This window comes from Callorhinchus milii, unplaced genomic scaffold (assembly GCF_018977255.1).
Source record: "Callorhinchus milii isolate IMCB2004 unplaced genomic scaffold, IMCB_Cmil_1.0 Scaffold9, whole genome shotgun sequence".
Taxonomy (NCBI): Eukaryota; Metazoa; Chordata; class Chondrichthyes; order Chimaeriformes; family Callorhinchidae; genus Callorhinchus; species Callorhinchus milii.
In genome coordinates this window covers 21525242-21545625 of record NW_024704750.1, presented here as the reverse complement: position 1 = coordinate 21545625, position 20384 = coordinate 21525242, and the positions used below count along the sequence as shown (strand labels likewise).

At 47.1% G+C, this 20384-nt stretch overlaps 1 protein-coding gene across 2 annotated transcripts in view; it reads right to left on the bottom strand.

Moving 5' to 3' along the window:
* The window catches only part of adck1 (aarF domain containing kinase 1), a 92717-nt gene that overhangs the window by 46109 nt on the left and 26224 nt on the right, over positions 1-20384 (bottom strand). For both annotated transcript variants that reach the window (XM_007906009.2, XM_042338330.1), the window contains exons 4-5: positions 20152-20355; positions 4857-5015 (exon numbers count right to left, since the gene is read on the bottom strand). In XM_007906009.2, the coding sequence (XP_007904200.1) occupies positions 4857-5015; positions 20152-20355 (363 nt within the window). The remainder of the gene's footprint in view (positions 1-4856; positions 5016-20151; positions 20356-20384) is intronic.

Below are 20384 nucleotides of genomic sequence, written 5' to 3'. Positions count from 1 at the left end.
ACCCCACCATTGGAGGTTGCACTTTCAGCCACTACGCCCCGAAATTCTGGAACACTGTCCCTCAATCCCTCCGCCTTGCCCCCTCTCTCCCCTTTTTCATGTACCGCCTGAAAACCTTCCTGTTCGACCGTGCTTATGGCCACCTCCCCCACTCTGGCTCGGAGTCAGGCTCCGTTATTGTTAAGCGCTCTGAGATGCTGCCCTGTGTGGAGGGCACTATATAAGTGTAATTTGTTGTTGTTGCACAACAACAATTAGTTGGTTCTCAGGCTTCTCACAGTAATTTTTGAGGAAGGGCGAGAGGTATGGAGGGAGGTAGAGACCGAAAGAGGGAAGGTTGGAGGGAGCAAGGGAGGGAGGGAAAAGGGTCGGGGGAATGGAGAGAGGGACGAAGGGATGGAGGGAAGAAGGGTCGGGGGATGGAGAGAGGACGAAGGGATGGAGGAGGGAAGGAGGGTCGGGGGATGAGAGAGAGGACGAAGGGATGGAGGGAGGGAAGGAGGAAGGGACGGAGGGATAAAGGGAGGGAAGAAAAGGGGGATGGAGGGAGGGAAGGAGGGATGGAGGAATGGAGAGTGGGATGGATGGAGGGAGGGTAGGAGAGAGAGAAACAACAGTAATAAAATTATATTTATAGAACGCCTTTCACGTTGGGAGGACATCTCAAGGCGCTGGACAGTTAGGGGTCAGGACCCGAGCATGGGGGTGGGGTGGGGTAGGGATGAGGGAAGAGGAGGATCTTGAGACCGGCCTTGAAGGAGGCAATGGAGGAAGCGAGGCAAAGGAACCATGGGACGGAGTTCCAGAGTGTGGGGGCAGAGAAGTTGAAAGCCCGGCCACCGATGGGAGGGCGGGTCGGGCGGGAGACATGGAGCAGCCCTGAGCCCGCCGAACGGAGGTTGGTAGGGAGTCAGCAGGTCGGAGAGGTAGGAGGGGGCCTTGACATTAAATGAATGGCCTTGAAAGTAAAGACCAGGATCTTGAATTCGATCCTCTGGGGGATGGGGAGCCAGCGGAGTCGGGCGAGGGTGGGAGTGATGGGGTCACGGAGCCTAGTGCGCAAGAATACATGAGCTGCAGAGTTTTGGATAATCTGCAGCGTGTGAAGGGAAGAATTGGGAAGGCCGATGAGAAGGGAGTTTCCATAATCGAGCCTTGATGTGACGAATGCGTGGGTCAGGGTTTCGGCAGCCTGAGGGGTGAGGCAGTGGCAGAGTCTGACAATGTTGCGGAGGTGGTGGTAGGCAGTGCCGGTCATGGCGTGATTGTGGGGGAGAGGACGGAGAGAGAGACGGAAGGAGTGAAATGGGTTCATACCTGATTCCAATCTTTAGGAATAAATGTGACATTTCATAAAATAACAGGTTACAGTGTTTTGTACCAATTACAGCTACACTTGCAACCAAACGATCCAATATGGAACGTAGATTTCAGTGATACCACTCACAAACCATTTAATATGCCAGAAACTGTGTGTAAACCTTGAACGGCTTTCTGCGTCGAAGTCCAGCCGTGTTGTTGTTTGAGCAGGCAACTCATTTTGCCGCGCTCTTGCAGTCCTTTCAGCATTGAAGTCCCGCCGTGCTGTTCTTTGTTCTTCAGTGTCATTTAATCGGCCTTCTCTCTTTTGTCTGGCATTTTTACTTGTCCTTGAAAGTCTTGATTTTTGCTTAGAAAATGTGCTATTGGGAGGACTCCTGCGGGAAGGAGGGTGGGAAGGACTGAGTGAGGAGACTCAGTGGGAGGACTCTTGTTGGTAGCGCTCCTGTGGGAGGACTCCTGGTTGGGAGGAATCCTGTTGGTAAAACTCCTGTTGGGTTGTAGCTCCCATGACAACCCGAAAAAACTGCCGCATGAAAGACCTTTCCGATGAGGTATAAATCGTGTCTCTATGTCAATCGTTTTTTGTGTTATTGACAGAAACACAGACATACATAGACACTTGGTCTTTATTAGGATAGATAATTTCTGCAAATTCACCCCTGACCCAGAACTTAATCATTTTCAATTGAAAATCTGAACATGGGTTAAAAAGACCAGTGCGTTTCCAGCAGACTCCTTTTGCTAGTTTCCCTACTGAATCCCACAATTCACCTCGACTACAATTAATAAGCTCCGTGGTAAATCATTTTCAAAAATAATCACAATAAAGTACTTTCAGTCAGGACAGATTCATTACTGCATTGAACATGTGAAACACAACTTAATTAATTCCTACCTACTACTGAGGCTATGAACAACACACATGGGGGCCAGAACGAATAGACTAAATGCTATTTACTTAACAAGCTAAATGATCGAATTATAACTGCAGTGATTTAAGGGCCAGCGTTATTCACTCATTTTATCCATCGAGGACCAGGGCTTCCTCTGATAATCAACAAGAGGCCTTGTAATAATTTGGTCACTCAATCCACGACTGTTTGTGGAACACTGCTCTGCGCAACTGGCTGGTATGTTTTGCCCACAAAATATACAGTCAATCCACTGTACAGTATATTCTACGAAGCGCTTTGAGACATCTCAAAGACATGATAAAGCGCTGTATCAAATGCAAGGATTATTATTATTATAATTAGGATCCTAAAGTTATGTTATGTTACCTTATTTATAAAGTTTATAAATCACGTAGATATCTGGATCTGTAATTGGTTACCTATGTATTGTATAAATAGTTATCTCTGGATCTTATAATTATGGATCCTAAAGTTACGTGTGGATCCTAGTTCTTATGAATCATGTAAATGGTTACCTATAGACCATATCCTTTGGATCCTGTAGGTAGCTAACCATGGAGCCTTAAAATGCTCTCGTTCAGTGCAATGTAACTGAGAGGATGAGTATAACAACAACTTGTATTTATATAATGCCTTCACACAGGGTCACATCCCAGATCGCTTGAAAGTAAAGGCTGGTTTTGATTGGTTACGCTGACAAGTGACATGCTCTTGGAGGACCAGTAGGCGGACGCACTACTTACTACCGCGTACATAACAAACTTACAACTCTTTGTTTAACGGAGATCAGAGGTAAGTAATTATGCCACTAACACGGTATTAATTAAATCAGGGTAAGGAGTATTAAATCCCAATTATCTGGGCTGCTGCTGTCCAAGGACACAGTTCAATGACTGCAAATTAAATTTGGCTTTTTCAATCGGTGCCTGCTATGCTCATGATATAATCATGCCTGACATTCCTGGCTAATTATCGCACTCGGGAAGAGTAACTTTGGGAAGAGGGGAAGGCCAACGGGAAGGGCGGCAGGCGGAAGACACGGGGCGTTGCCTTTACCTACTACACCACCGGGGGCGCCAGTATTGCTTTGTTGTAGAGCCCCATAGCGTAGCGATTAGAGCGCTCGCCTCGAAAGCGAGAGGACCTGGATTTGATTCCCGGACGGGCCGAAATCTTAGGCAAATTTCCTTACTCCACACTTACGCCTCTGCTTACCTTGCAGTAAGTAGAAACTCAGTTTTTAGTCGATTGGCGGATCGCTTTGTGGGGGTACTGATCCCTTAAAAAAATATATTTTGGTCACTCAATTCACGATTGTTTGTGGGACACTGCTGTGCGCAATTGGCCGCCGTGTTTAACCCACAAATTATACCGTCAATTCACTTTACAATATATCGTGTGAAGCGCTTTGAGATGTCTCAAAGACGTGATTAGGCAATGTATCAATTGCAAGGATTATTATTTATTATGTTGTTAATTGATTGAGCTCTGCCATTGAGACTCATACGCAGCAGTCTTTACAGGGCAGTACTGAGGCCAGTTCACAGGAGGTTAGGATCACAAGCCTAATTCCCGATTGAGCTTCGTCAGACGAACCTTCAAGCAAAAAAAAACCTACAAACGAGCCACCCAAAATCCTTGGGCTGAAAGTAGATGACAGGAGCAGTTGGCATGAGGCATCGGAAAGCAATTAAGACAGTTCATTCCATCTTGTGCATCGTGCAAAGTGAATTTGTTCGGGGTTACTCCAATTAACATCCCCCCATCTGCTTGCTCTGCTAATTGACTCGTGTACAAGCACATACATGTTTGCTCACCAAAATATGTTCAGGACGTTTCCCCCTATTAATCATCAGGCTCTGATGCAACAATCTCGCACTGTTATTGCGCCGACGACGTCAAAGTGACTTCAAAAGGCTTTACGGTTCTCGGTGTCTTTTGTACCCACCGTTCAATGCGGCAGCCATTTTGCAAAGAACAAGGCCCTACAATCAGCCCGGAGGTCGACGACCCTCAGGAAAAAATATCATTCACTTCAGGTCCCTCACACTTGCTCCCCCCCCACCCCATTTCAAGGTTCACCTCAAAAAGTATCTCTTTGGGACCGCACTTTAAGCCATGTTTCCCCCCTTCACCCACCCACCACCCCATCCACCTCAGCTCCAGGGCCCAGACACAATCGTCAAGCACTTTGGGACATCCTCCTCATAGAATCATGGAATCCTGCAGTACAGGAGGCCATTCAGTCCATTGTGCCCGAATCGGCTCTTTGAAAGAACTATCCAACCAGTACCACTCACCTGCTTTTACCTCAAAGCCCTGCAACCTTTTTCTTTTCAAGTACCCATCTAATGACCTTTTGAAAGTTATTATTGAATCTGTTTCCACCAGCCTTTCAGGCAGTGCCTTCCAGAGCGTAACATCTCGCTGCGTAAAAACATTCCCCCTCATCCCCCCCGTGCTCCTGTCATGAAAGGCGTATCATATTGTGTGTGGGCCCTTGTGTGGTCGCTGGTCGCAACACCAGTTATTGTTGCGAAGCGCTTTGAGAAGTTTCAATGCAAAAAAGAACCTATTAAAAAAAAGTCTATCTTCTGAAGCAAAACTTGTTTTCCTCACCTCCATCACCATGATGTCCTTTTCACTCTGACCCTGTACTTTTGGATGTTGAACCTTGACCGCCACCGTCCTCCCATCATGTAGCACTGCCTTGTGGACTTGAGCCAAGGAGGCGGCCCCTAGCGGGTTTTCTTCGAAGCTGGAGAAGAGCTCAGGAATCTGCGAAAACACCCGGAATCTCTCAGTTACTCCTTCCTTTCCCCATGAATCGAGTCTTATAGTGCATTGGTTGTAGCACTCGCCTTTCCCCGGGCGGTGCAAAACCTTAGGCAAGTTTCCTTACTCCACACGCATGCCTACAGTAAGTAGGAACCCAGTTGTCAGTCGATTGGCAGATCGCCTTTCTGGGGCTAATATCATAAAAAAATTGTGTGGTCACTCAGGCCACGACCGTGTGTGGGACGCTGCTGTGCACAATTGGCTGCTGCGTTTCGCCCACAAAATATACAGTCAATTCACTTTACAGTATCTTCTGTGAAGCGCTTGGAGACGTCTCAAAGACGCGAACAGGCGCTGTATACAATACAAGATTACATTTAGAAAGCGGCTTTCATGTCGGGAGGACCTCCCAAGGCGCTGAACAGTCAGGGATTAGGGATTAGGAACTGAGCGGGGGGGGGGGGCGCGGGGGAAGATAGGTTGGGATCAGGGACGGTGGAGGGCAGAGAGGGTGGCTGAAGGCGTGGGCGAAGAGGAGTGTCTTGAGGAGTGACCTGAAGGAGGCAAGGGAGGGAGCGAGGCAAAGGGAATGTGGGATGGAGTTTCAGAGGGCGGAGAGGAAACACTGCCTGTATGTTACTGATCTCAGCCCCGCTCTGTGTGTTAATGATACACCAGCTCCATGACCCCATCACCCAAACCCTTGCCCGGCTCCACTGGCTCCCCATCCTCCAGAGGATAGAGTTCAAAATCCTTCCCTTCAAGGCCTTCCACGGCCTTGCATCTCCCTACCTCTGTAACCTGCTGACCCCATATCAACCTGTACACTCCCTACGCTCAGCAGACATTGCCTGGTCCATGTACCCTGCTTAGCCCGCTCCACCATCGACAGCCGGGTCGTCAGCCTTTCTGCCCTCACCCCATGGAACTCCACCCAAAATTCCCTTTGCCATGACCCCTCCCACGTCTCAAACCCCTTCTCTTCGACCGTTCCTTCGGCCACCCTCCTACCCTCCTTGCCCTCCACTCTCCCCGATCCTGACCCCCAGCTCGGGTCCAAATCCCTGACTGTCCAGCCCCTTGGGACGTCCTCCCGACGTGAAAAGCGCTGTGTAAATGTCATTTGTATTGCATTGTGGTAATGAGGGGACATTGGCATCAATATGTTTGGGCAAGAGACCAAAAACCAGACTGGGGAAAAATCAAGTATATAATTGGTACAGTGTTTTGCTTGTTGGTTGTTAATAAAATTCAACCCCTTGTGAGTTTGCTATCGACTTGTTCTCGCCATGACAGACAAGGCTATTCATCATTGGGGTGTTGGGCTGGAGCTGAAAGCAAGACTCTGCTTTTGTGGTCAATAAACCTCATACGAGTGCTTAGATCACTCACTGTTAGACACCGCATGCCTGAAATTCCACTCGGTCTCAACCGTAAGATCCTCTCGATCGTCTCAAAATTGATGATCACGCGAAAATTTGGAAGGACTCTTAAATTCAGACTTAATTTGGAAACCAGTTTCCTGCAGATTAAGATATACATTTCTGCGCAATCTTAACTGACAACAGTGTGAGTTCAAGTGGAATTTCAGGTCTCATCTCTTCTGTAAATGCTGTAAATTTCTATGGTTCTGTGGTTTCAAGCCTTCAGATATTTTGCTTGTATACATTATTGATTACATAGTTGGAGTATTAAGTTCCATACCACTTTAGGAAGGAGAGTGAGAGAGAGGGAGGGGGGGAGGGGGTGTCGCAAATTTTCGACGTTGTCTGCTTCATCTCAATCAAATGTCCTCAATTCCCCCTTGTTCGGTCACTCTCCTACCCCTCCCCACCCTGTCCTCCACCCTCTCCTGATCCCAACCACCAGCTCAGGTGCATATCCTTGACTGTCCAGTGCTTATGTACATCTATCTGACGTGAAAAGGCTGTGTAAATGTCATTGGTGGTGGTTGTTGTTGTTGTTGCTGGCAGTAAATCGCCTGCTTTGAGACATCCTCCCATCGTGAAAGCCGCTGTATCAAATGTAAGGGTTATGATTAACAACACTGTTATTATTCTGGGGTAAGCACAATTCCACGCCTTCTCACATCCCTCGATCTGAAGAAATGGACCGTATGGCCTCTGATTCTGAGCTGTAAAATTCGATCACTCAGCCACAAGGAGTGATTTACTTTCGATACAGCGAGGCCGGAGTGCGGGCTGGGATCCCAAAGTTCTCTCCCACCAAGCTGTTTCTTCAGCACCTCTCAGATTCCCCACCAAGCATTTGCAAGCACTGAGCAGCTTCGGCTGATTAATGAGCCGGCCTCAATAAGCACTGATCTGCTAATCTTCCGGCACATTTTTGCTGATGGATCGGCAAGGTACATCTGTGCCTGGTCTGCGGGGATCAGTACATCTCCTCTTTATTGCACGCCAGACGTGCAGGAAAGCCTGGCGGTTGCCATCTCTCGCCGGCCTGTACGTGCTTTTGATTTTGATCGTAGCCGAGCCTTGAGAAGGGGAAGCCTGCTGCATAAATAAACCCTTCTCTCAAGTCTTTTGCCATAAATCTGGCTCACACAGCCCGGCTGCAATTACTGGCAGTACGGAAGTACTGTCCGTCAAATGAGACAATGACAAAAAATTACAATAACACAGCGCCTTTCACGTCGGGAGGATGTCCCGAAGCACTGGACAGTCAAGGATTTGCACCCGAACTGGGGGTTGGGATCAGGAGGGGTGAAAGGCAGGGAGTAGGAGGGTGAACAAAGGCAAGGTTGACGAGGAAGGTCTTGAGATGTGCCTTGAAGGAGGCAAAGGAAGGAGCTAGGTGAAGTGACTTGTGGATGGAGTTCCAGAGGGTGGTGGCAGAGAGGCTGAAGGCCCAACCACCAGTGGTAGGGTGGGCAAGGCAGGGGACACGGAGCAGGCTAGAGATGGACATTAAACTGAGGTCCAATCTGCCTGTTCTCCAGATGGATTCCTGGAAAAGATAGGGGAGTTTCTTTGACTGCACTGGTCAACAATCTTCCAGAAAAATTGGTCATTCACCTCGTGGTCGTTTTTGGGACATTACCGTATGCAAATAGCTGCACTGGCAAAATCACTAATCACCTGTGAAACACTTTAAGGTGATTGATTCAATGTGGAAGAGCGCTATAAAATACAAGTTCTTCTATTCTGGCGCAATTATGATCGTACACGCTCAGCTAGTTTAATAAACAAAGGAAGAGCGTCCAGACTGGTCCTGTTGGATGATTAATTATCTTCTTTACATAAGATAATTAACCATCCAGTATCTATTTGGCAAAGAAACCCTAAACAACAGGTTTAACTGACCGTTAAAAGGCAGAGAGGGAGGGAGATAGATTTTTATGTATTATATATAGTGAACTTCTGATAACCCGTCACCCCTAGGGAAAAGGGCTCAGTGCTTAGTTATCCAGTGTTGCGAATTAGGCATGTGCATAAATGCGGCCGGGATATTGACTGTCTGGTCAACATTCCCCCGCAGAATGGTCGAGTTATCAGTTTACTGTACTTGTGTCTGTGTATGTGCAGTCAGACCCTGTTGTAATATAGTGTTTTTGTCTGTAAAATTCAGACCCTGGGTTCTTACAGATCAGCACTTCCCAGTTGTTAGGTTACCACCTCTGGAACTCCATCCCAGAATCTCTCCACCTCACCCCTCCCTTGCCTCCTTCAAGGCCTATCTCAAGACCTTCCTTTTCCACCGTGCCTTCGGTCACCCTCCTACCGCCACCCTCCCTGCCGTTCACCCCTCTGATCCCAACCCCCAGCTCGGGTGCAAAACCCTCATTGTCCAATGCTTTGGGATGTCCTACTAACATTAATGGCACTATAAAAATGCAATTTTGTTGTTGTTATAATAATAATCTCTGCATTTGATATAGCACTTTATCCTGTCATTGTGGCATCTCAAAGCGCTTCACAGGACTTTACTGTGGAGTGACTGTGTATTTGCAGACAGGTTTACTGTGTACTTATATACTGTATGTGTATATCTATGTGTATATAGAAAAAAATATGGTTATTCAATCAACTGTTTGTGCAACACTGCTGTATGCAATTGGCTGACGCATTTCGCTCACACAATATACAGTCAATTCACCTTACGGTATATTCTTTGAGATGTCTCAAAGTGATAAGTGGCTATATCAAATGCAAGGATTATTATTTTTATGATATTGTTATGCATGTGTGCTGAACATAATGACTAGTTGCACTCGCTTGCTGAGTAAATAAAACAGGGATAGGTATTGATGGCAATGCATTTGCAAATGGATCATGAATGAGTGTTTAACAGCGTTGTAATTACAATGCAGTAACGATGCATTAAAGTGCAGTTAACATGATCTATTGTGGGGAGCCGGGCTTCTCACTGAGGATACCACTGGATGCTTCAATGTAAAACACCCAACTGGGACCCATCATAACTCAGCGACAATGCAAGGTAAAAACATCACACAACTCCACGCTCTGTAACAACTAGATGGGGTCCTGTAGTTTGGTGGTTAGAGCACTCGCCTCACATTGAGAGGACCTGGATTTGATTCCCCGACGGGGCGAAACCTTAGGCAAGTTTCCTTGCTCCACACACGCACCTCTGTTTCCTAGCAGTAAGCAGAAACCCGGTTGTTAGTCGATTGGCGGATCGCTGTCCTGGGGTGTAATAATCTTGCTGAAAAAATTTACATGTGCAATTGGCTTCTGCGTTTCACCCAGAAAGTACACAGCCAATTCACTTTACAATATATCCGTGACGCGCTTTGAGGTGCCGTGATTAGGCGCTCTGCAAGAATTCTTCTTATTATCATCATCCTCTCATTTTTATCCCCTTGCTCCTCAAGCTTGCTGTTTCCACCCTCCAAGCCCAGCAACGGGTCTCCTGAGCAGAAGACCGAGGGCCAGCCCTATATGAGGCACTGCCCAGCTCCTGTGAGTGGTGTTGCCCTGCCTCTGAGCCTGTGGGGAATCGATCCCATCTGTGACATGCTTTTCTAGGTCAGTCCCAGCACAGCGTTTTGCTGCTGTTACGGATGAGTTGGCATTACGCTGTGAAGTGACCCATCGCGAAAGAGCCCTAGCTTATCCTTTTGTTCCTCACAGCTCATCCCTCCAACCTCTGCACTGCCTGTAGGGGCTGGGCAGCCTCCCCTTATAATTACAATCCTTGCATTTGATGTAGAGCCTTATTACGCTGGAAAGACGTCGCAAAGCGCTTCACAAGGTATACTGTGCAATGGAGTGACTGTGTATTTGTAGGCAAACACAACAGCACAATTGCGCACAGCAGTATCCCACAAACACCCGTGGAGCGTGTGATTGATTTTATTTGGGGGATTGTTGGGCAAGACACCGGGAGAAAGAAACTCCCTTCTCTATTCGAATAGCGCCGTAGGATCAGTACGGCTTGACATCTGGCCACAGCGGGATCTCTGAGGAGCTGAGCTGAGCTGAGGGTATTGATATGTGACTTGCTTATTGCTGGCTTCGGCTCTCAGATCCGGCCAGTTAACTGAACCACAGTGCAGTGCAGGCAGGCCCTGTGCAATGACTCAATCCAACCGTTGTGCAATGCAGACACATGCTGGGGCGGACACGCAAACCATTATCCAAATGACTTGTGTTTTTATGTTGGGGAGGGAGGGGAGAGTGCAGCTTCTCACTGCAATGGATATGTAACTTTGCTCGATTCAAAATGGCTGCTGGGCTGTGGAGCTATTTTGAGCGCAGCAAATATACACAGTCTCTACACTGGACAGCAGTTGCCTGTGAAGCACATTGAGATGTTTGAATTCAACAGGTGCCAGTCGTATCATATGAAGGAACTACGATTGTTAAGCTGGAGTCTATATTTTGATGCTCAGCCCTCAACAAATGCACAGGTGCAGAGACGCGAAGCTCTGCAGGTTGGAGGTCACATTCATTTGCACACAAGAGGATTTAAACCAGGTCACAAATAGCTGTTGGCCGTGCATTGTTGGATGTGCTGGATGAGACGTTCTGTCTTAAAAGGGCTTCACTTTTAAAGCCCTCCACAGTCTCGCTCCTCCCTACCTCTGTGATCTACTAAACAGCTGGAGTCGGCCACAACAAAAAATCAATGTGGCTTTTCCCTCATTGCCCCGCTCTAATCTCTCAGGGGGGAAGTCTAAGAGAAAGACTGATTCAGACTTGGGGGGATTAAGGTGGGGGAGAGGGAGTGGGGTGGGGGGGGAATCACAGGATGAAAAATCATTTGTAACAGCCAAGCACCCAGTAAGAATTATTATTATTTATTATAATTATAAGGCTACAAAAAAAGTCTGTGTCTAAGGAGGAACATCTCTTCGTGTTGCCATTAACCCCGAGGGCTCCCTGTAGTATTTTTCCGCACCACTTCACTCCGTTTGCCAGGGTTAGTACTTTCTTTAGCCCTAAAAATAGCCATCCATCTATTTACCGTGATACCGCACGTCACAAACAGCTAACATGGAAGCTGTGTGTGTCTCTCTCTGTGAGCGCATGCGGGCGTATGTGTGACATTATAGATTACTGCATCTGACATGTGTCCGTTAGTTCATCGCTCCATATGTGCAGGAAAAAAGAGTGAAAGCAAGAGACAGAGAGAGAGAGAATTGAGAGAGAGAGAGAGAGAGAAAGGAATGAAACGACGCAGATAGCGTTGTTGCAGACCTGTGGAGGCACAGGAGCGAGCAACCCTGACACTTGCATTTGACATAGCGCCTTATCATCTCGTCGAGACGTCTCAAAGTGCTTCACGGGATACACTATAAAGTGCAGTGACTGTACATTTTGGTGGCGAATTGCGGCAAACAATTGAGCACAGCAGTGTTCAATAAACAGTCGCGGATTGAGTGACCAATGATTTTGGGGGAGGATGGATTATTACCTCAAACCGTATCTTTGCAAGATTTTACTGCAAACTATAGTGACTGTGAGCTTTATGAGCAAACACAGCAGCCAATTTATGCACAGTGACGTCCCCGCAAACACCCACGAAGTGAGCGAGGGATTAATCTGTGGGGATTGCCGGCCAGGACACCAGGAGAGAGAGCGAGAGAGAGAGAGAGAGAGAGAGAGACACTGCCTTCTCAATTAATTCCAAAATGAGAGCATTAGAAGGACGACGGATCAATAAAAACGGATAATGCCTCTTTTTATGTAAAAAAAATGAAATGAAATCACCAGTTTAGGCATCACCTCCCCCTCCCTCCCCCTGCCGTCACGCCAGATGTTCCCTGGAGATAATCAGCCCACAATCCGGGGATGCGAGCTTGCTGCGGGGGACGTAAAAACCGACTCAAAAACAACGGCCAACAACACGGCTTAGTCCCTTCAGTTCCTCAACCTGTCAACCACGTGTGAAGAGAATAGCTGGAGGATGGCATTAACCCATATTGAAGCTGCGACTCCAATCTCCCTGCTCTCTCTCTCTCTCTCTCTGTCTCTCTCTGTCTCTCCTCTCTGGTTACCTCCCCCGTTAACAGAGAGAACAGGGAGATTAAGCTGCTGCAGTGAAGTGTTACCTCGCCTCGCTCACTGCGGAGCGGGGATGGGGTGGGGGGCGGGTGGGGGGGGGAGAAAGCGCGGATCTGACACGCTTTGGAACACGCCTTGTATTTGACACGGCCCCTTGGCACGTCAAAACGTCTCGAAGCTCTTCGCGCAATGATTGACTTTGAAGTGTGGCTGTGTAGGCAAACGAGGTGGAGACACGGTGCCAGCAACGGCCCACAGACAGCGAGCGGCGAGATGAGAAACACATTAGGCTGCTTTTATTGGAATGAGGGGTGAAATGCTGGCCAGGACGTGGGGTAAAACCTGCTTCACAAGCGCTCTCCGAAACGCTGCCCTGCGCGCGTCGAGGGCGCTATATAAATGCTGAAAGTTGTTGTTGTTGGCCAATGCGTTGGGATGTCCTCTCGACGTGAAAGGCGCTAATATAAATGCAATTTATTGTTGTTGTTCAGAAGGATGCTGAAATGTCTCAAAGCGGTCTTAGGAATTGACTGAATCGTCTTTTTACCAGGCACAAATGTACTGCAAACAGCCATACAAAAAAATAACCTGCACTTATCTCGCGCCTTTCACACGGTTAAAGGTTTCAAAGTCCAAGCAGAGATAATAATAATAATCCTTGCATTTGATATAGCGCCTTGTCACGTCAAAGCGCTTCAAAGAATATACTGTAAAATGGAATGATTTGTGTAACTTGTGGGCGAAACGCAGCAGCCAGTTGCACACAGCAGAGTCCCACAGATAGTCATGGATTGAGTTTAACTGAAGACACAAAAGAAAAAATGTTTTTATGAGAAGAGTTTCGAAAATTGAGAGAGGGAGGGAGGGAGCGAGACAAGGGAATCAATGGAGAGAGGGAGGTAGCAGGACAGAGGGTGAAAGCCAAAGTGTTTGGCCTCTCATTTCAGTGACAGGGTCTCGCATTCCCAAACCCAATGCACTTGCTCCCAACAGCCAAGACGCCTGCAACACCTGCTCACTGGCTCGGGCCAACAGTCTCGGCCTCTAAGCCAGCGTAGTCCTCCCTGAGAGAGGCGACAGGCTGATTTGTGTTGTACAAGACCCAGGCGAACCATGGCAGTTAATAATATTTCAGCCCGATTCCCTTATAGTGTGTTGAGTGTGGAATGTGACATGCAATACTGATTGGCATCCGCACCACACCGCTCCCATTATGAAGTGCTCAGCCAGGCTGCTGGAGCCGTGTAATAGGGTCTTACAGCAGCTCATTGCCGGGTGATTTAAAGGCTTCAGAAACTATTTAAAGGGCTTTTGCAGTAAGTGCAGGCTATGGATTCAAAATAAGTCCAAGCACTGGCCTGTAAACTCCAGATTGAGTTCAAGAAAAAGCCATTTCTATGTACTTGACTGAAAGCTGAAAGGTCAGAAGTGTAGATTCCTTCTCTCCCTGACTTTCAAACCCTGTTTAAAAACCTCTCTCACTGATCGTACTATTGATCAATGCTCTCACTCTCTCACCCTGCTCAGTGCTTTGTGAAGCGCTCTGAGATCTTCATCCAAAGTGAAAGGTGCGACACATCCTTCAGATGAGATACACAACTAAACTCCCAGCCGCCTGCTCATATGGACGTCAAAGATGTGTGGGTTTTTATTTTGGTCAGACGGGTGTCTGACACATGTGGAAACCCATCACTGTGCTTAAGAGTATCCAAACCAGAATAAGTCTTCCCTGCATCCCACCTACACACGGAAATCCCAAAATAGACAATATCACTTCTTTCATACTCCACTTCCTGCTGCATTACTCCCACAATAACAAACTGGGGTTTGAGCAGCAGAGATACAGTGGGTTCAAGAGTATCTAGTCACTTGATTGAAGGCTATTTGTCGGCTTGGTTTATTTGGTAGCACTCTTGCCTCTGGGTAAATAGGTTGTGGGTTCAAACCCATGTCAGAACTAGGCTGACATGCCCATACAATACCTGGGGGTGAAGGAGAAGGGAAAGAGAAGGGGGTTTCTCCCACTGCTCTGCCCCAACTTCCAGATAAATTGTTCACCATCTGCTTGTGGCATTTTGCTGCGTGCAAAATGATTGCTGTGTTTGCCCACAAAAAATAGTCACTACACTTGATGAGTTTGATGTGAAGACAAATTAACATCCTGGATGTGATAAAGTGTAAGTTCCTCATGCAAACGTTAGATTTGATTCAGCCGTAAAAAAATACACCAGGATTTGTGTCACGTTGGACAAGATAATAATAATAAACCTGGCTTTTGATACACTAATGATAATAATAATCGTTGTATTTGATACAGGGCCTTTTCACAACTTTGAAACGTCTCAAAGCGCTTCACAGGATACACTGTAAAGTGCAGTGACTGTGTATTCAGTGGGCGAAACGAGGCAGCCAACTGCGCACAAACATTCGTGAATTGAGAAAAAAAAAATTTTGTTTTAGGTGCATTAGGTGCAACGCGGAACCCAGCATTGCAGGAGCTATTTAATAAGTTCCCTTCATGCAAATACTGGCTCCTTTTTGCCTGTGTGATTTGCTTTGCGCATCTGATGCAACATACCCTGAGCAAAAGTGACATGGCCAACATTCGCATAACCCACCAGGCATTTACACTCACTGAGGATGAGGAATGGTGACACCTCCTAGCTGTACGGCTGAGAGCCTCCCTGGATAAACATTCCTGCCGACGTGAATTCCCAAACACTGCTTCACACCTATTCATGCGGGTGAAATAAGTGCGAACGTTCTGTAACATTAACAGAGGGATTCCAATGCTGTCTGCAACCATTTGCTTTTGGCCATAGAAACCCATCATTACTCCCTCTCCCATTTCCATCAATCCTCATCCCTGCCACCAGCACCCCTCAAGGCTTGAACCATGCCCTCCAACCTCAACCAACACCCCTCAACCTCAACCACACAACACAACCTCAAACCGTGCCCCTCCAACCTCAAACCATGCCCCTCCAACCTCAAACCATGCCCCTTCAACCTCAAACCCCCTACCCTCCAATTTCAAACCACACCCCTCCAGCCTCAAACCGCACCCTCCAACCTCAAACAATGCCTCTGAAACCTCGGACCATGTCCTCCAGCCTCAAACCACCTTCCTCCAACCTCAAACCACGCCCCTTCAGCCTTAACCATGCTCTCCAGCCTCAAACCATGCTCATTCAGCCTCACACTTGCATCGCTCAGATGAAATGTTAAACCCAAGGTCCCACCTGTTTATTCTGGTAGAACCTAAAGATCCCGTGATCTTATTGAAAAAAAGAGGATTTTTCCTACGTCCTGGTCAGCCGTCCACCAGGTAAATTGGTTATTGGTTGCGAGGAAGCCTGAAGGCCTGTGGGACATGGCTGTGAGCAAATAGCATCTGTTTTTAACCTACAATTTCACACTCACTGCTCTTGACAATTCCCTGTGAAGCGCTTTGAGATGTTTCCACGTTAAAAAAGGTGCTGTTACCCAATGCAAGGGTTATTTTAGTAAGTTGCACGGGGGCGGGTAGAGATGTGCTACATAGTCAGTCAGCTCACTGTAAAATCCATGCAAAAAACCCTATGTTTTTACATGCAGTTTAAAACCTGGTGTTAATTAGTAAGTGAAAACTCACAAGATGGTGTAATCATTTTTGTCTCGCACCAGAACGGAAGAGAAAGAAGTTTGCAGTGTGACGGCCTAAGAACATGAGAAGTTTCTAGGTGAAGGAAGACCAAGGTCCATCCAGTTCGCCTTCCACCATCCTGGCAGTCGCTTGCCATGTCATGTCCCAAACTATATACTGTATCCTGAGACATTATTTCCTAACAAAAATCTAATTTCTCCTTGAAAGAATCAACACGTTCTGCTTCCACCGTCTGTCTCCCTAGGGAGCCTGTTCCATACGTTTAGTTATTTATTTATTTGGCTTTCACCACATCTAGTCTTGTCACGCTCGTGGGAACGAGCAAATGCCCAGCTCAGGGAGTTTTTCAAGCAAGAGGCTCAGCCATACAGACTGAGATGGACGGTCACTGGCTCAATCTGGCCTGGCCCGTGCTGAGTTAGCACAACAGAGGAAAGAATTTGCATTTTTAATCACGTCTTCTCACGTCAGAATGTCTCCAGGCGTTTTAGAGCGATCGTCAAGTTATTGAGCCAGGAAGTGAGTGACCGATTTACTTGGAGGATTGTCGGCCAGGCATCGAGAGAAAATCCATTCTCTTTTCAAGTGGTGCAATGGGATCTTTAACGTGGAGTCCTGTAGCTCAGTGGTTAGAGCACTCGTTTTGCAAGCGAGAGACTTGGGTTTGATTCCCGGCAGGGCGAAACCTTGGGCAAGTTTCCTTACTCCACATGCCTGATAATAATCCCTCAAAAAAACAATAATAAATTGGTCATTTCAATCCACGACTGTTTGTGGGGAAGCTGCTGTGCGTAATTGGCTGCCACATTTCGCCACAAATACACAATTCACTTTACAGTATATTCTGTGAAGCACTTTGAGACGTCTAGAAGACGTGAAAAGCGCTATATCAAATGCAAGGATTATTATTATTAACGTCCACCTGAACAGCCAGATGTGACCTGGGTTTATTGTCTCACCTGAAGGATGGTGCCTTCATCAATAGCAGTGCTGCACTGCAAAGTAAGCCCAAGAGTCAACTTCCTACAATAGTGAAAGTCCTGCCACTGTACCAAGCTGTCACTGGGAGATGGGCTTCGATAGGAAGGTGGAAAGCCAGAGATTTCTGCTCCTGCTCACTTCCTAGAGAATCCGTTCTGGAAGGTGCGTGTGTGAACTCACTCAGGCTCCACTGGGATGAGATTTCTAATGGGATTGAGAGGGAAAACTCTGAACGTAATTCTCAAATACCCCAAAGCAGCAGGACCAGAGGGCATAGGGCGAGAACAGCAATGAAATTGATAGCGCAGAAGGAGGCCATTCACCCCATCGAGTAGGTGCCATCGCTCCCTTTATTCCCTTTTTGTAAAATTGATAATAATAAATAACAATCCTTGCAAAGAGCTTCACAGTATATACTGTAAAGTGGATCATCGGTGTATTTTGTGGGCAAAACACAGCTGCCAATTGCACACAACAACATCCCACAAACAATGGAGTCAGTGACCCAATTTTATTTGGGGGAATTGTTGGCCAAAACACAGCGAGAGAGAAACTCCCTTCTCTTTTCAAATAGCGCCGTTGGATCTTGAACATCCTCCTGAACAGGCAGACGGGACCTCGGTTTAACGTCTCATCTGACGGATGGCACCTCTGGCAATGCAACACCCTCCCAGCAATGCATTGGAGCGTCATCTTACACTGTGTGATTCCATGTCCCGACGTGGCGGCTTGAACCCCAAAACCTCCTGACTCGGAAACGAGAGCACTACCACTTGCGCCAGCCCTGACGCACATGAATTCCAGACAGCAAGTCATCGACTCCAATGTGAGCTGTGAAACCATTCCATTTTGCAAATGGCTGCCGAGCTGCTCACCAGACAGTTGCTAGAAAGCAGAGTTAATTACTTGCGGAGGTGCTCTGACATGTTTCGATCCATTGCGGTGCCATAAAATCGCAGCTCTTTCTTCCGTGCTGTGACAGGGTTTGAAATGACAGTGCACCTTTACAGCTGCTGGAGCCATTAGTATTTCGGGTACATTTTGTACACACAGCGTCGCCAGAGGCAATGCAATAAATCCTGCACAGGGCTGATGGAATGGCTCGAGCAAACAGAATAACATTATTCCTTTGGTGCAATGACGCTGGAGTAATAGTTTTTTTTAAAAAAGATTTCTCCTGCTTTGCCCTTCGGTTGAGGTCTTGTTCTTCGCACCAACTCTCTTTCTCTCTCTGTAGCCTCAGTTTCTCTTTCTCTCCCTCTCTCTTTCCTCAGTTTCTTTCTCTCCTCAGTTTTTCTCTTTCTCTCTCTCTTTCTCCTCAGTTTCTTTCTTTCTCTCTCTCCTCAGTTCCCTCTCTATCCCCCTCTATCCTCAGTCCCTGTTGGTCTCGCTGGTTTATATAAATGCATATATATTTATATATATTTATTTTATAGTCTCACTATCTTCTACAATAACAACTTGCATTTATATGTGCCCTTCAAGCGGGGTAGCGTCGCAGAGCGCTTAACATAGCGCCCTTCACGTAAAACAGCGCGTCGGAATGCTTCTGCCCACACACACACACTAAGCTCTATGTTATACAGCAGGAACTTAGTAATTGTTAGAGTTTGCCATGTACTGTCTGGAAGGTCACAGACACAAACCCCTGATTTGTGCTGAGGGCTGAGGGAGCAGGTTTCAGCTGGGGCAGCTTTAGGGCCATTGCTCCAGAGTCCCTGTCAGAGAAAGTAGGTAAGATAGATAAAATAAGACAAGGTTCCTGCTCCCAACCTTTACCCAGAGATGGCTATCTCCCCTTATCCCCCCACCCCCACCTGAATCACTAAAATCACATCTGTGTGGGGACATCATGTGGGGACAGAATCAAGGGTGACTGCAGAACTGTACAGGGTGTCCACAAAGTCCTGTTACCGCCCCCACCTCCCCGTTACAAAACAGAGATGCAAGGCTACAGAGGAGCTGAAACAAGAATTCAGAGATGCATTTTGCCTCCTCATCCCATCCATGCTATGGAATATGTGGCACCAAATGTGGCGACGGATCATTATCTCCCATGAAAATGCTGGCGCTCACACTCACACCGATCCTCTGGACGTCTAAATACAGTTGTGCACTTGTACTGAATACAATTAAGGACTTCTAAGTATAATTGTTGTCATTCTGCCACGTGTTTCAGTTGATGGTCAGTTCACTGTAGAAAACAAAATGGAGTTAACAGGACTTTGTGGACACCTTGTATTAGGAAACAGTGATAATTTCAAGAGAGGCAGGGGAGGAGGAGGAGAGAAAATTGGAAGAGAGAACTCAAACAGAAATGTTTTCGACAAATTTTAATCATCTAGAAAGCTCGCCTGGGGACTATGAGCCATAATGCCTCCCACTACGCCCCAAAGTGTGTCAGCCTGGCGCAGTGGTAGCATTCTTGCTCAGAGTCAGAGGTTGTGGCTTCAAATCCCACGTCAGGACTTGGAATTACACAGTCTACGTTGACGCTCTAATGCAGTGCTGGGGGAGGGTGTTGCATTGTCAGAGGTGTTGTCCTTCAGATGAGACGTTAAACTGAACTCCCCGTCCGTGCGCTGTTCAGGTGGATGTTAAAGATCCCGAAATAGGAGGCAGTTCGAAAAGAGAAGGGGATTTCTCTCTCCCGGTATCCTGGCCAACAAATCCCCCAAATAAAAAAAATTGGTCACTCACTCCACAGCTGTTTCTGGGACACTGCTGAGCGCAAACTGGCTGTCGCGTTTCGCCCACAAAATACACAGTCACTGCAATTTAGAGTGAATCCCGTGAAGCCTTTTTGAGACGTCTCGATGATGTGATTAAATGCTGCATCAAACGCAAGGATTATTTTATTATTATTCCGAACTGCCATATTATTATTAAATGACAATGTAATTCTAAATGATCTTTCAGACGATGACTGAGTGGAATTTCAGGCCACTGGTACCATCAACGACGTGTAAAGGCGCTATATCAATTATTATTAATGAAGTGTGCCAAACACTGCCCCTACCTCCTTGCCCAGGTCTTCTCGAATCACTTGCTCAATCTCCCATAGGTTGCTCTGAGGTGCTTGGCTGTGCAGGACCTTGAGGGTGCTGGTGTACTCCTGGGGCAAAAGATAGTCCAAGGCACCAAGATGTTGGCCCACTTTGATGAAGGTGCCTCTGTTGGCGCAGCACAGGTCTAGGAGCAGATTGGCAGAGCGAAGGTGTACCTTGGCAGAGGGGCACAAGAGGGAGAGTT